The sequence below is a fragment of the Doryrhamphus excisus genome, linkage group LG6 (genome assembly GCF_037039965.1).
Source record: "Doryrhamphus excisus strain RoL-2023G ecotype Guam linkage group LG6, RoL_Dexc_Guam_v1.1, whole genome shotgun sequence".
Taxonomy (NCBI): Eukaryota; Metazoa; Chordata; class Actinopteri; order Syngnathiformes; family Syngnathidae; genus Doryrhamphus; species Doryrhamphus excisus.
Window position 1 is genome coordinate 16,156,582 of NC_136362.1, and position 17,326 is coordinate 16,173,907.

Consider the following 17,326-nt stretch of genomic DNA (forward strand, 5'->3'; position numbering starts at 1 on the left):
ATGGGCATAAAAATGGGTTCATTGTATATGTTGGCACCATTCAGCTGCATCACTGTGTGGTGGGGTGACTCATTAAATATGCATCTTGCTAAAAAAGCTAACAAAGCATGATGGGACTGCTGAGGCACTCTGTGCATTATGATGCAGGCACTGCTTAACCACAGTCTTAAAGGAAAATGCATTAAGGTGTTTCTCCTCTGAACCCAGTGTATCTTTTGTTTTTTTGTGCTTAAACTGCATAAGTCAAATAAGGTAAAAGAACAAAATATTTTTGTTCATGCACAATGCAGACAAATTGAGTGGAAAATGGCTGCCATAAACGCATAAACGGTAATGATATATATTTATCACACACAGTTGCTTCTCAATATGTTTGACTGATGCTTAAGTTCACAAATGGACAAAAAAGTGTGAGCTACAATAACTGATTCCAAGACTCAATTTTGCATTGTTGGCTGCCAATTGAAGTGCTAATTATGCCATCACTATTTGAAAGCTAAATGATAGTAATAATAAAAAAACAGAGTGACATTTTCTGAAAAGCGTCCATCTAAGGCTCCAATTAGAAAGAGAAAACAAGTTAGAAGAGACTTAACCACTCACCCTCCAGATTTTCTCCACTCGGGACAACTTTCGTGTGTTCATTTTGACGATGTGGACACAGAGTGATGCTGAATAACGACTTGGTCGTAAAGTAGACACACCTTAGCCCTGAGTGGGAATAATCCCTGTCGCAGTGTGGCTATAAATCCAAAACATGAAGTTAAATAGAGGAGATCACCTGGAATCTCAACACCTAAACTGCCACACAAGAAGAATACAGACTCATCTCTGACACACTAACCCTCCGAAGGGGAGGAGGGTAAAGGCAAAGAGCTCTGCCCCCAAACAACAATCAGCAATGAAGCACTTACCTTCACCATTAGCTGACATCTAGTCGTTCCGCAAACATCAGCACACAGCAAACATTACACACCACTGCTTTTCACTTGTTACTTTCCTCTCAGGAGCAGTTGGCTAAATGGGTGGGGTTTAAAAGTGCTGTCCCTACACCTTGCAGGCTCCTGGGCCCCCCATGCAGGCCACCATCAGTTAAAACTGCTTAGTGAATGTAATACCCAGGAAAGGGTCCAGTTCTATCAGGCTCAAATGTGACATTGTTGATGGATGAGTCTCTAATGACAATTTTCTGTCACTTGTCAATTATTAAAATGAATGGCCCTAAATTTTTTTTTTGCCCATTATTCACAACCCTTATTTCTTTCCCTTTTCTGTGCATTCTAACAATAGAAAATGAGTTAGTATTAGCTAGCTAACAATGGATGTCATTGCGATGTACCTATTTTAACGCTAAAGCCCTAACAAAAACGAAATAAAATCCAAAAGTGTTCCATTTACATAAACATAGACGCTAAAACAAAGTACTATATTTCTAATGGAGTAACACAACGCTACCTAATGGTGCTGGTACTGTGTTGTTTTTTAAAAGCAAACGCTAGGTTATGAATCGTGCCTAGAATGTGTATTGTTGAAGGTTGTGGCAATATGCTGAAAAAAATGGTCAATATTTGAGATTCCACCAGCTACCAACAAACAAAAGAGTGGATGCCTGGTGACATTGCTACAAAGACTCAGCAAGATGCTCGTTTGTTCTGAGCATTTAGACTATTTAGAACCTAACCAGCTCAACAGAGACCACAAGTGTTGTGCTGAAAGGTACAGCTATCAGTAACTAAAACCTGTAACTGGTCTTCTGTAAAGTCAGGCTCAAAAAGATAAGGTTCCTGTTCCTCATTTGTCCAAAGGTAGTTGGCGGCGGTGGCGGCTATAATTATGATTATGAGTCTGCCATGATTACTGATAGCAATTACACACACTCTACCCTGTTGGAAAAAAACAGAATAGACCAGCATACATTTTGTCATACCAGTAAGACCAGCACGAAAACACAACATATGCTGGTCTATGCTGGTCATGCTGGTAGCTGGTCGATGCTGCTTTTAGCGTTAGTTCCAATCAATGGGCTCTTTAAGCATTCAATCATTTTCTGCCGCTCTTCCTCACGAGGGTCGCGGGGGTGATGGAGCCTATCCCAGCTGTCTTCGGGCGAGAGCTCTTTAATCAATGTGCCTAAAAATAAATGTCATTATCTACTTGTGGCCTCCCCGTGCATGCGTGGGTTTTCTCCGGGTACTCCGGTTTCCTCCCACATTCCAAAAACATGCTAGGTTAATTGGCCACAGGTATGAATGTGAGTGTGAATGGTTGTTTGTCTATATGTGCCCTGTGATTGGCTGGCAACCAGTCCAGGATGTACCCCGCCTCTCGCCCGAAGACTGCTGGGATAGGCTCCAGCACCCCCGCGACCCTCGTGAAGAAAAAGCGGTACGGATTTGGGAGCATGCAGACACTATGTAGCACTGTTAGACCGAGAGGAACTTTTGTTGTGTGCGGGGGTGCATCGGGCTACGTGTGACGTGTGACACGCGTGCCCTCTGCAACCACTTCTGACTCGGTGGTGGGGGCACATTAGTCTCAGCACTTGGCCAATTCGGCTGTCCAATGAGCATGCACAGTTCACGTGGACCGTGACGAGTGAGTGTATGCAACGCGCTTGAAACGTGCGTTATGCACACTGATTTCAGTAGTGGTGTCAAGCTGACGGACGAGTGCCGGCATTTCGTCCATCCATTCATCTTCTTACGCTTATCTGAGGACCGGACGCAGGGGCAGCAGCCTAAGGAGACTTTACTCTCCCCGGCTACTTCATCCAGCTCCTCCTGGCGTATCCCAAGGCGTTCCCAGGCCAGTGTCCTGGGTCTTCCCTGAAGCCTTCTACTGTCGGATGTGCCCTGAGGACCTCCCCAAGGAGGCATCCTGACCAGACGGCCAAATCACCGCATCTGGCTCCTTTCAATGCGAAGGAGCAACAGTTTTATGACGAGTTTCTACCGGATGACAGTTCTCCCTTTATCTGTAAGGGAGAGCCGGGTTACCCGATGGAGAAAGTGATAAATTGAGAGCAATAGCCCGATGTAAAGCCCGCACGTGTGCAGACGCTGTACCAATTTCCTTGAATCATTTTAGTCAATTGATATTATATTATAAATTGAGCAGTTTCACAAATGCCAGCAGCTAATAGGGTTAGCATAGAGCAGAACAAGAGAGAATAGTCAAGGGTCAGCATAAAACAAATCTAATCTAGCATGCTTCCTCCAGAGCACGTGTGAGACATCCGGTTCAAAGATGTAAAAACTAAAGTGTGTGTTTTGTCTCGAGCCACAAAGCCAGCAGCACAAGAAATACATCAAGCCAGCACAGCCACAAAAAGTCTCAGTATATTCCCATGATGCACCAATCAATGTAGGGAGCGCAGGAACATCAATCATCACACTTGAGCTTTCCCGTCTTTGGCTGGGGGAATAATTTGACAGGCTGCCAGCTCAATCATTCGATACTGCATGCCCTCACCCTTCCCCTACACTTCTCCACCAAACAACCAAATCAAATCAACTCCTCCCATACATATCTGTTCTGCTCCATGTGGCCTCAACACTGAACTTCATCACAAGCCAACCATTGACTCGCGGCTCAGGGAAAAAAAAGCAATCTTCCACCCCCCCTTTTCAAAATCTCTGGAGCTCTGAATCTCATCCAGGCACTCCTCATTCAGCCATGAGGACTGTCTGGAGATGATGATGGTGAGCATGATGAGGTGCATGCAGAGTGGAAACTGAGACGGAACAAAAAAGACAAACAATAGTCTTATCTTGTTGGTTTTGACTGGCTGCTTTTCAGAAGAGGCGCAAACTTACCTTCATGGCTGCAGGAAGGCAAACTACACAATGCTCAGCAAAGGCCTGGCTGAGGATGCAACATGAAAACCTCATGGGTTATTTAGCAGATGACGGAAGCAAGCCCGGAGCAATAAGGTGGAATCATGTGAACCTGTATACCTTCTTCGTGATGGTCTCTTCGGTGGTGTGCGGTCAGGGGAGGCAGGTGAGACAGAGCCTCACCTGTCACGATGATAATGAATATTGAATAAATGGATAAATATCCATTGAACTGTATTACACATAGGGTAGAACTAATCTTTTAACTTGGTTATAGATCTGTGTGGTGTGATTTACAATATACCGCATAATTTTTTTTAAACAAACTAGTCCCTTCAACACATTGAAGTAATTGTAACCAGTGGTTTCAGCTCCCCTGCAACATGACACAATCATCCGGCCACAATGAGGTGGGAAAAACCACTCCAACGGAGCCTAATATCCAACGTCCAAAGGGAAAACTTCACCATGGTACACAGCGGACATATCTGCATGGTAATGTTGCGTTTTCTTCTTCATGTGGGTGGCGAGAATTGAGTGGCAACCAAGGTTTAGCTAGCATGTTGGTGTGTAGCCCTTTGCCACGAACGTGATATGGCAACCGGATCGGCTTGATATCATCCGATCTTCCAAAAATAGCCGCCTCGGGTCAGGACATCCCCGACTGTTGTGTTCTCAGACATATCACTGCACTTTGTCACTCACTCGCAACCTCCGCACGCTTATCGCTGAACCCGTGTTGCTGCGGAGATAGACGAGCTGATGCGCGTGCACTGGTACTCCAGCCGGATTTTAGGGACTGGGCCCCCGGCTGGAGCTTACAGGTCTTACATGTCTGGAGAGCTGCAAGGTGTACAGGCATGTTCAGTGGTCAGAATACACTGACTACTCTAACCAAAACTATTGTCCTTTGAGATTGAATAAAATGTAATATAAAAACTGTATAAACTTGTAGATACCTGAGGACAAAAAATGAGAATCTCCACACATGCATAATTAAATGGTCCCTGACATGATTCATCAGCTTTGCTTAAATATATTACATATATTGTTTGTAGGGCGGCACGGCGGTCTAGTGGTTAGCGCAGCTAGGTTCACAGCTTGGAGACCAGGGTTCAATTCCACCCTCGGCCATCTCTGTGTGGAGTTTGCATTTTCTCTCCGTGCATGCGTGGGTTTTCTCCGGGTACTCCGGTTTCCTCCCACATTCCAAAAACATGCTAGGTTAAGGTATAGGTATGAATGTGAGTGTGAATGGTTGTTTGTCTATATGTGCCCTGTGATTGGCTGGCGACCAGTCCAGGGTGTACCCCGCCTCTCGCCCGAAGACGGCTGGGATAGGCTCCAGCACCCCCGCAACCCTCGTGAGGAAAAGCGGTAGAAAATGAATGAATATTGTTTGTAATTATGTTCTACATTGTTCGATTTTTGAAATATATATATAGTTAACCCTAATTTCTGGAAGTGACGTCATCAAGGTAATATCCGTCAGGTAAACAAACATGGCAGTGTGCAAGACAAAGGATCTTTATAGCCAATATTTGAGCAATGTGCCAACAGTTTTATCGTTCAAGTATTGTTTTAAATTGGCTTCTTAATGACTGTGAAGGGGTTTGGCCGAGGCGGAGTCAAGGATGAATGTCCCCACAGCAAACATATTGCTGTCAGAAATTTTTTTTATATATATGTTTTTATATGTATAATGCCTTGCAGCCTTGTCGCTATCATGGAATAGTGTTTAGAAGACATGACTTACTCTCTTACTCTCTCTTACTTACTACTTAGACGTAGTGGTTTGTCTACCTGCAAAATAGCTTTTCCAAAAAGCATTAATACCATACTTTCCAGCCAAACGCTTCTTGTAACGGCGTGCCTTTGAAGCAGTTGAAGAGAAGAGCCTGTCTCTTGTTCTCTGCACTTGATTCATCCATTGTTGTCTTAAACCTTTCTCTTATCTACTCAGATACTGTGACCACAACATTTTGGCATGACTACATTCATTCATTCATTTTCTACTGCTTTTTCCTCACGAGGGTCGCGGGGGTGCTGGAGCCTATCCCAGCTGTCTTCGGGCGAGAGGCGGGGTACACCCTGGACTGGTCGCCAGCCAATCACATATAGACAAACAACCATTCACAGTCACATTCATACCTATGGACAATTTGGAGTCACCAATTAACCTAGCATATTTTTGGAGTACCCGGAGAAAACCCACGCATGCACGGGGAGAACATGCAAACTCCACACAGAGATGGCCGAGGGTGGAATTGAACCCCGGTCTCCTAGCTGTGAGGTCTGCGAGCTAACCACTAGACCGCCGTGCCGCCCGGCATGACTACAATTAAGCTAAAAAATATACCAAATGAAGTCGATGATCTTACCCTGATGATGTCACATCCGGAAATGAGGCTGAGCTGCCAGCTAGTTATCATGGCTGGCAACATGAACTATAAATGTCATTTTTGGGAAGGTACGCTTTGGTTTCAAAGATCAAACAGTGTAGAACAGAATTCCAAACAATAAATAACATATATAAGGTTAAGCGGCATAGAAAATGGACGGATGTGAAAGGATGGATATGACATATTTCAGAAAAGTTGATGAATCATGTCAGGGACCATCAAAGGTGTGTGTGAAATGACCGAGCCAATGTTTGTGTGTCTGGCAGGCGGCTACATGGCTGCTGTATCATGTCGGGCTTGATAAGAGAATGTGCCTGTGTGACACCATAGATTACTCCTGCCTGGTCTCAGCCAAAAAAAAAAAAGACAGCGAGAAGACTCAGGAGGAATGGCTTCTCTCTTCTGCTACTCTAATTCTGACTGACAAAAATATTGTATAGAAAATTCCTTCACTGGCTTTGAAGCTGTACTTTTATTATTAATAATTATTCTCTGGATAGCTCTCTTTGATAAGAAATGTTCTTTCAAACACAGTGTTTACGCCTTCAAGCGAACAAGATAGACGAGAAGTCAATTTTAAGCAGAGCCAGCAAAGGGAATGCATTTTCTCACAAAAACAAAACTCACTCAAGTACATTTGGCATCTACTTACTGAAAATGCTTTGCACCCCCAAGAGCCACATGTGAATCCTAACAAAGCAAGCAAGCACCAATACAGCTGATTAGGGACTTTACTGGCATAAACATTTCATATCAGTATTGTTTTTTCTGCCGATAATGATATCGGCCCACAAATGATGACGCGCTCCACACAGGAACAAGCTTGCGAGTTCAGTATTTCCCCGGACTGGAAATAGACATAGACATAGACATAGACATAGACATAGACATAGACATAGACATAGACTTTCTTGCCTGGCTCCCCTGTAATAATAAATTCATTCATTCATTCATTTTCTACCGCTTTTTCCTCACGAGGGTCGCGGGGGTGCTGGAGCCTATCCCAGCTGTCTTCGGGCGAGAGGCAGGGTACACCCTGGACTGGTCGCCAGCCAATCACAGGGCACATATAGACAAACAACCATTCACACTCACATTCATACCTATGGACAATTTTGAGTGGCCAATTAACCTAGCATGTTTTTGGAATGTGGGAGGAAACCGGAGTACCCGGAGAAAGCCCACGCATGCACGGGGAGAACATGCAAACTACACACAGAGATGGCCAAGGGTGGAATTGAACCCCGGTCTCCTAGCTGTGAGGTCTGCGAGCTAACCACTATACCGCCGTGCTGCCCCGTAATAATAAATAATAAATAATAATGTGGAGAATAAATAGATTACATCAAATATGAACAACAATGTACAGCGTAAACAGTAATTTGTACAAATAATTTAAATAATTTAGAATAAATAACAATAATTTAAAGTTTTGGTTGTGCGTGTGGGCAGGTAGAAGGGGCTTATTTGGCATTGAGCAGTCTGATGGCCAGGGGGAAGTAGATGTCTCTAAACCTGTCACCTCTAAAATAGTGGAAATATGCAATTTGCAAAAACTAAAGTGTTGCAAGGAATGAGCAAGGCGTCTTTACTTGTAATATTTCTATCTGCTGTATCTGACTGCTGCTGGATAGATGTGCTCGGAGATTAAAGATATAGGTTGATATCAGCCTGATATCTGATATCAATATCAAATCGGGACACCTCGATCTCAATCTTTTAAAGAGATTTTTTGGGAAAAAAAAGTTGATTTGCACCTACATAGACAACTACAAACTAACTATATTGGGGATTATATTCTATTGGGACGCAATAGAAATGACGGAAAATTCAAATTTTGCTCAATTTCACAAATTTCGCTCAATTTCACTAATTGTGCGTATGTTCCATTTAAAATTGTGAGCTATCCTGTTCTGCATGCACACACAAAAATATCTACCGACTATAAATCCAATGCGTCCGAAAGGCAGACCTTCAAAAGATGAGCGTGAAATTAGCAGCAGAGACATGAACACAAGGTGTCAAGGAAGTAGTAGAAAGACCAACTACAAAAGAAAAAGAAAACCCTAAGATCCAGTCAATTTACATCTGGGAAGGGATTTAATCTCCTGTGATAAGCAGCGAGGGGATGATTTTTTTTTTTTGGCAAACCCCATGAATATTTCATCAGCAACACTACAGATTTGATCTATGTGAAGTTGATAAAATAGTGCATTGATGGCAGCTAAGACTTGGCTCCACAGAGGCGGTGAAAGCTCCTTATTTTGAGCCCTGATTAACATTCACTGTCGTGCTGGGTAATAATACAGTAAACAATGAGGAGACTGTTGACGAGTGACAGGAACTCTAATAAATGGTGTTTTCCATAGTTGTAAAAAGGTGCTGGCCAGGGTAAATGGAGGGCCTGTTGCTACGCCCCCTGTGGGACAGAGAAGGAGAATACTGACAATGCATGACACACGCAAGTGCTGTCATGAGGATCATAAGAATGTTGGAAAAATGGAAAAATTCTATTCCACGCATCTCAGCGAGACAGGCAGAGGATGGTCAGCCCGCAAGGAGAGCTGCATCATCTCCAGATGGCTGTCAGAACCACCCATGTAAGTGTGTGTTCCCGGTTTCCAGCCTCGCCCTCTCCACCTTTGCAGCCATGGCAACAGTGAGTATGAGGTCCTGCTGAGGATGCTGCACTACTGTCCTGAGGTGGGGGCGGGGCTCTGTGCTGGGTGCCTTGTGTGCCCTTTACCTTGTTTTATTATTTTCATGCTGTGCTATATGGGTGTGTGTAATTTGGTTTTATGTGTATTTTTATAGTCTTAGTACAGTTTTTACATTTATTTTCTTTTTAGGTAGCTTCTTTAGATTTTTTTCATTCTATTATGCGCATGAATCTTGAATTATTTGCTTTTAAATGTAATTAAAGGAGTGATGATAGCTTCACTGTCCACTGTTGTGTCTCGGTTCACGTACTTCTGTACTCACACTTTGTCTTTTGAGTGCATGAGTGTGTTCACACTGAGAAGTATGACAAAATGCGGTACAGTCATACCTTGTTTATCGAGGTTAATTGGTTCTAGACCTGACCATGATAAGTGAATTTCAAGTAGGATTCTATTTTTCGTTCATTTTCTACCACTTTTTCCTCACGAGGGTTGCGGGGGTGCTGGAGCCTATCCCAGCTGTCTTCGGGCGAGAGGCGGGGTACACCCTGGACTGGTCACCAGCCAATCACAGGGCACATTTAGACAAACAACCATTCACACTCACATTCATACCTATGGACAATTTGGAGTCGCTAATTAACCTAGCATGTTTTTGGAGGAATGTGGGAGGAAACCGGAGTACCCGGAGAAAACCCACGCATGCGCGGGGAGAACATGCAAACTCCACACAAAGATGGCAGAGGGTGGAATTGAACTCGGGTCTCCTAGCTGTGTGGCCTGTGCGCTAACCACTTGCCTCTTTAGTGTTTAATGTTATGTTGTAAAAATATATAAGTATATTGGAGCCTTGCCTCTTTAAATGGATGTGTATGGCAATAACCTTTAAGATATAATGAGTAAAGTCACCTGATGTCTGCAGTCTTTCAGACTGCACAGCTCAAGTCCAAAGACCTGCTGGAAAGCACCAAAATAAGCTCCTCCGAAGTGACGTATCTATAAGTAAGACCCACTTAACATTCATGTGAGTAAACAGAGCAAGTGTTTGTGAAAGTCGTCAAACATTATACAACACGCTAATGCACAATTTGTCCTTTTGCAACTCCAAAATCATCCCAGGGTGGACGACACATTGCGTGGGCAGAATATCTGACAATTAAAAAAGTGCAGCAGCATGAAAGCATTTAAACACCTTCATTACAAGATGACAGCTGATGACTAGCCTCCAGCTATAAGATGACACCCCTGAAAGATGATGAGAGGGATTCAAACTGTTGTCTTTAGAGCTTGTGTTTATCCTCCTAGATGAAGGCTGTGAAATCTCCTTCTGGGAAAATAACGCACTTCCTCATTCATCATTAAAAGTCAAATGGGTTTTTCAGAACACTTTTAATCACAATGAAGCAGCATTGAAACGTGTAGGAAGCCCTGTCAGATTTTGGCTGTTTCCTAACACATCACACCCTGCAATGAACGCCTGTTTGTCACTTCACTGATAAATACAAGTCCATATTTGGTCAAAGAAATAGGTAAACATAATCAGCAAAAGAAAATAATGCCAAGCATACGAGCTGCATAAAACAGCTTTTACACAGATTAGTAGAAATACATGGTCCTAGATGACCACAACATAGCCCACCAACATCTTCTGATCGTCATTATCTTGTGCATTTTAGTCAAGATGAATGAATGAATGTATTAAAGCAGGGGATCTCAACTGGTCTCATTCTGTTATATAAAAGGTCAGATGAAAATATATATAATGTAATGTAATGTAATATAATGTAATATAATATAATATAATATAACTCCGGTTTCCTCCCACATTCCAAAAAACATGCTAGGTTAATCGGTGACTCCAAATTGTCCATAGGTATGAATGTGAGTGTGAATGGTTGTTTGTCTATATGTGCCCTGTGATTGGCTGATGACCAGTCCAGGATGTACCCTGCCTCTCGCCCAAAGACAGCTGGGATAGGCTCCAGCACCCCCTGCGACCCTCGTGAGAAAAAAGCGGTAGAAGAATGAATGAATGAATAATATAATATGATATAATATGATAAAATATAATATAATAAACATTTTATAAACATAAATACACAATTAGATGTGGCTATACAGTATATTCATGCCTATATGTGGTTCTATATCCGCTAATAATATGGTTTTTTATAGACATTTAAATATAAAGCGCTCGGATGGCGCAATTTGCAGGGGAAAAAAAAAGTGCTGCAACTATGACTCAATCTCACAAGTCAATTCACTCCATATTTTACAGCAAGGAGCTGTGATGTTGTGTAACTGCAAGTTTTGTAAGTACAATACTGTAGACTGTATGCATTTAATTGTTTCATGTGTAAAACTGACTTTAATATGTGAGAAGCATAAGGTTTAGAACACATCTGTATTTTGTGTTTTTTTGTGTCTTGAAACGCCCCAAAATAGTGTTGATCTACTCTCAATACATCAAGTTAATTATGATAAAAAAGTATATGTGTTTTAGGTGTGCATGAGTAAGGGGTATATGGCTTTAGGTCAAGCGTCTGAAGGCGTATGCCACTGTAAAAGGTTTGGTAACCTGATTGAACATGATTGACATCACATCACATGCACTAATGGCCATTTATGACACTGCACATTTTCTATTTATGATAATAATAATAATACTTTGCATTTACAAAGACAGTGAATTTGTAAACCCAAACAATGTAATGTTATTCTGGTACAGCATGTGTATAAGTTGGCAATGTTCATGTTGAACTTGAGCAGCCACCTTATCTCCACCTCAGGAATCATCACCTGCCTATCCAGGGCTGCGGTCACCGTGGAGGCTGCCTTGTGTTGTCGCATCATGCATCTAGTTACATGACAGAGACAGCTGTCCCTCCAGGTGATGTGCCGCTTGGAGGGGTTGTGATTTCTTTTTTTACCGGCCTGCTTCTACCTTTTGCAATATTTACACAACATGATGATGTTCTCAAAGTCTAGCCAAGAGAAGATTTTATCCATCCATCCACTTTCTATACTGCTTGTCCAAAGATTGCAGGTAATGCGGAAGCCTATCCCAGCTGTCTTTTGGGTGAGAGATGGGTTACACCCTACACCAGGGGTCTCAAACTCAATTTACCTGGGGGCCACTGGAGTTAGGGTCTGGGCGAGGCTGGGCCGCATCAGGTTTTCCAAAAAAAAAACAAAACGCATTTACTAAAAACAGAAAAATATACAAACTTTTTCAGTGCTTTGGTTCAGATTTTCTACAATAAAAGCTCTGATAAAACGTTCCACTGTTCTCAAATATCTTATTTTTTATTTTTCTGCACAAAATAAGATGAAAAATAAATAAACAAATCAAGACTAAAGAAAATCAATCAATCAGTAATAAATAAATATAATAATAATAATAATAATAAAACGGCAAATAATAAAAACTTAAGAAACCACATATAGTTGGTGGGTAGACAAATTATTTTTTTCAGATTAAAATGAACAAAGCATTATTAGAGCCCTGTAGACATGACAAAACACGACTATAGTCACATTTATACTCTTTTTATTTACAACATATTGCGCAACTGCAGGGTCTTGGGACACATGCTAACTCGCAAACTAGAGAGCTAGCGACCTAAACGGTAGCCTTCAAGTTATTTCCTTTAAACTTAAATAGCCAAAAACGTACCACTTCCACGCGGATAGGGAGGATAACTATTAACAGTTATTTAACCTTTAACATGAACATTAATCAAACGTAATAATTTTTTCTGGGTACATGATACCATACAGCATCTATATCAAACTTGCGCGGGCCGCACTAACAAACTTTCATATCAAGGCAGGGGCCTCAAACTAGTGTCCTGCGGGCCACATGTTTGAGACCCCTGTTCTAGGGGATACATGTTGGTCTGTACTGAGTACTATCCAGGGCCGCATGTTTGAGACCCCTGCCTTACACTGTCCATCCATTCATTTCTATACCGCTTATCCTCACGAGGGACGCGGGCATGCTGGAGCCTATCCCAGCTGTCTTTGAGCGAGAGGCGGGGTACACCCTGGACTGGTCGCCAGCCAATCACAGGGCACATATAGACAAACAACCATTCACACTCACATTCATACCTATGGACAATTTGGAATCACCGATTAACCTAGCATGTTTTTTGGAATGTGGGAGGAAACCGGAGTTATATTATATTATATTACATTACATTACATTATATATATTTTCATCTGACCTTTTATATAACAGAATGAGACCAGTTGAGATCCCCTGCTTTAATACATTCATTCATTCATCTTGACTAAAATGCACAAGATAATGAAGATCAGAAGATGTTGGTGGGCTATGTTGTGGTCATCTAGGACCATGTATTTCTACTAATCTGTGATTACATTCATAGTACACATTCATAGTACCTATGGACAATTTGGAGTCGCCAATTAACCTATTTTTTTGGAATGTGGGAGGAAACCAAAGTTCCCGGAGTAAACCCACGCAGGACATGCAAACTCCACACAGAGACATTCCAAAGGAGACACAAAGGAAATTTTGATTTAAAAAATAAAAATAAAAAAAGCCATGTCCACACGAGTCAATCCTTATTAAATGTCACCAGGTTTCACCTTTTCACACACAATAATCGATCACTTGTGGGCTTCTATTTGCTGTACAAGGAAGTGAAAAGTAGAAAGAACTACTGCTGATAGCTCCAGTGGTGACTGGACTCAGTCAATCACCACCACACGCATACACAAACACACACACACACACACACCCAGAGCACAGCTACAGTTAATCAATCAACACAGGAGAACTTGTACATGAGGCAGAGTGAGGCTTAAACATGTGCAGATGGAAATCAATTGGTATAACCTTTTCATGCTCAACTCCAACTCGCAATATGGAGAACACCACCAAAAAGATCAAACTTTGACCACCGGATGTTGACGGATGTGATTCAAGCAATTTCATGCTCCAGCACTGCTCAATTTAGGGGGACAAAGGTGACCTCAAGGTTTACAACGCATAACAAAAAACAAAAAAAAAAGAAACAACAAACAGCGTCAGATCAGAGGCTCAAATGCAACACTGAAATCAATTGTTCGAGGAAGAAGAAATCGGATTTCTTAGCAATGATGTGCCTCATTAAACACAGTGAGAGCTGCAGAAAGCTAAAGAGGGGAGCTTTTGTTGACAGCCCCTCTTCAGCCTGTGTCTCAATGTGCCAGACGTCAATGCAGACAAAATATCTCCGCGTCGGAAGTCATTTTTGGTGGGAATCAGGCATTTAGGAGATATCTGACTACTAACCTTGATGCAAACTCTTAATGCATCCTCAAGTACACTAATGGTTTTGTTTAGATTCTGCATGGAAGTGAGGGAAAAAATCAGTAAGAGTCAGGCTCCACTTCCTTGCTTACACAAAGGAAGACACAGAATTACCCTTTTATGCAGTCAAGCATGATGCTAGTATGACACACCAAGCAGGATGTGCATATAAAACCCTGCATCACTCATTTCTCCTTAGCGTATAGACAAATTAACATATAGACAAACAACCATTCACACTCACATTCATACCTATGGACAATTTGGAGTTGCCAATTAACCTAGCATGTTTTTGGAATGTGGGAGGAAACCGGAGTTCTCGGGGAAAAAAACACACATGTACGAGGAGCACATGCAAACTCCACACAGAGATGCCCACAGAGATGGAGAATCGAACCATGCAGCCACTACCAAAATATTCATTTCACAAGGAAGGAATTCTTCTTTGCGAAAATTCACTTAGCACGATCAGGTCTGAAACCAATTAAATGCAATTAACAAGGAATTACAGTATTTCTAGTTCCAATATTTCGCATGGGGACAAATGATTTGTAATATGAACAAATCAGACATCGACTAACCAAAAGTACTACATTATCACAGTGCAGTCTTTTTTTTAATCATTAAAATGCCCGCAAAATTTCCTGACACACGACTTCACACTGACACCTTCCCAAGGTACAATAAATGAAACTTGGACATGCTTTACAGTAGCCTGTGTGTATAGCAGTATAGGTTTACTATCCACTGACAATGACTCAACCTAAGGGAGTAGTATTTGTGCCTTATAGTCAAGCATGGTGTCTGGTAGTGTCTAGGGCTACATGAGTGTTGCTGGCACCGAGGAGCAAAGGTTCATTGAGAAGAAATTCCAACATGTACTGTAACATTACCAAGCGGTCCAGGATCGCCACTGCAAATGCATGATTTGGCGACCATGGTGTGGTCGGTCGGTATACAGGTTATTTATCTGGTGTCAGAAGTGGGATGGTCTGCCCAGTTAGAAGATCCTTTGATACATGTGAAGGAGTTCGCAGATTGGTAAATAACTGAGATAATTAGAATATACACCCTGCTACAGAAGGGATGTGATACAGTATGGCATCATTACATCGTTACACAGTCTGGTATAGGGACAGGTTAGCCATATGGCTATGGAGGATGGAAGTGCCTACATATGTAGGCACTTCCATCCTCCATACTTTTTTTTCCAAGTTGAGAAAACTGTCCATGTCGGCCATTTGTGTTAATGCGCTCAATGTGTTTATTCTGTTTAAAACCAAAATATTCCCACATTGTGCCTGCGGCATTCACCTTAAAATCGCTTTTGCATTGCCATTGATGTTATGCTGTCTCTTTGAGCTCACGGATCTGGCTAACTGCTGCTACGCCAGTAGCGACAGTAGCTAGTAGCCACGCCTCCACAAAGAGGCTGAATGAGATGAGAGCCCTCTCTCTCCGTTCATTCCACTTATAGAACCAATGCGCATTGACAGATATAGAGTGAACCCTCTTGTCATCCAGCCTGTGTGTCACAGACACCTCATAATTATCGACTTGTTTTTTTGTATAGTTTGTTAAGTCAATGTGTCCATTATCGTGATAGGCCTAGCCATATGGTTGACTGTCAATAAAAAGAAAAAAAGGTTACTACTCCAATACACTTGGGTTCAACTGTGGGTTGAGGGTACTATTCCCACTTTTGCCATAATTTGTCCAATAACTCTATCTGCCTCCAAACAGCCATAAATTCCAAACCAATGCTTGAATGTAAAAAACAAATAATTACCATAAGTTGCTGAAATGCTGCTGTATTTAGTATTTCATTCCAAATACTACACATCCAGGTTGTGACTTTCAGTGTATTAAAGCTCACCAGAACACAATCTGGTACTCTTCAGCATACATCCATGCAGGCAAATGTTACTTTGCCGTCAGCTTCATTATTATCTTACAGCTCAAGCACTGTCACTTAAAACGCTATGAATATAACAACTTTCACGATAAAAGCAACAATAGTGGCCTCCACTTGTGGAGCATTGCATTCAGCTAATAAAGGATCATTTGAAAGAAGAAGAAGAAGAAGAAGTCTTACATCTTCATCTTCTCGCATGCTCTTCTTGCGGCACTGGACGTGCAGCCTTGAATCCACCAGCTGGGGGTTCTTGCTCTCCTCGTCCGCAACCTGCGTGCCGAGCAGGCGGCTGGCCTCAGGTGGCTGCGGGAACGAATTGGTGGTGTTGATCTTGCCGGTGAATCTCTGATACAATGAAGCCATGGTAGGGGTCAGTCAGCACACGGAACAGCTTCAAGAAAGAGACACCTGCTTGTGGTTTTTTTGGGGTGCGCTCTGGGGAGACTCGGCGTACAATGATTCCGGCAGCCTGGAGTGATCGATGTGTGTAATATTGGCACAGATGTCCTCTTCAGCTTTGTCCGTGTGCTGCGCGTCCTCCTCTGCATGCACACCACGTTGTCTCTCCTCCTCTCTCTCACTGCCGCTAACCTCAGCGGCAGACAAGAGGCGGAGGCGCCCGCTTTGCCATCACACGAACGATCTCCTTCTTTCACAATGGCCGGTGATTTGTGACGAGGCAACGCCTAAAAAAAGGTGTGAGGAGGGCTGTTAACGTGGACTGACCCTCCGCATGGAGGCAAAGAAGGACGCGAAGGCTATACGCGCACACGCACTCTGCATTAGAAGTGGTCGGCAACCATGCAGCAGTGCTTCTCTTTACGCACAAACCTTAACACCGGTTTACTGTCATTTACATGGAATTGTCGCAGAACTATTTGGTAGATTATGATCCCGGAGTCCGAGTGCCTCTCTGTGGCGACAAGTTGGCTCACACTGTACACCAGATGTCGCCAGAAAAGTCATCAAACTATGCATTTGCAGATTTAACAGTATGTCTGGCTCATACCAGCAGCTATTTCTAATATTTTAGGAATCTTGTTGCTTATGTGAGGTGTGCAACACGTTATAAAACACCTCTCAGTATGATGCAAGCTACACCCCCCAAAAAAACATGTTACCAAAATAATGCATCACTTGTTTATGATATTGTATAATGTACAGTATCTCACAAAAGTGAGCGCATTTCG

General features: G+C 42.5%; 1 protein-coding gene across 3 annotated transcripts in view; it reads right to left on the reverse strand.

Moving 5' to 3' along the window:
- Positions 1-17,326, reverse strand: part of LOC131125180 (A-type potassium channel modulatory protein DPP6-like) — a 73,719-nt gene that overhangs the window by 41,539 nt on the left and 14,854 nt on the right. Inside the window, exon 2 of one of the 3 annotated variants that reach the window (XM_058066455.2) lies at positions 16,317-16,822. The exons of the other annotated variants lie outside the window; for them this stretch is intronic. Coding sequence (XP_057922438.2) covers positions 16,317-16,499 — 183 coding nt within the window. The 5' untranslated portion in view covers positions 16,500-16,822. The remainder of the gene's footprint in view (positions 1-16,316; positions 16,823-17,326) is intronic. 3 annotated transcript variants of the gene reach the window in all.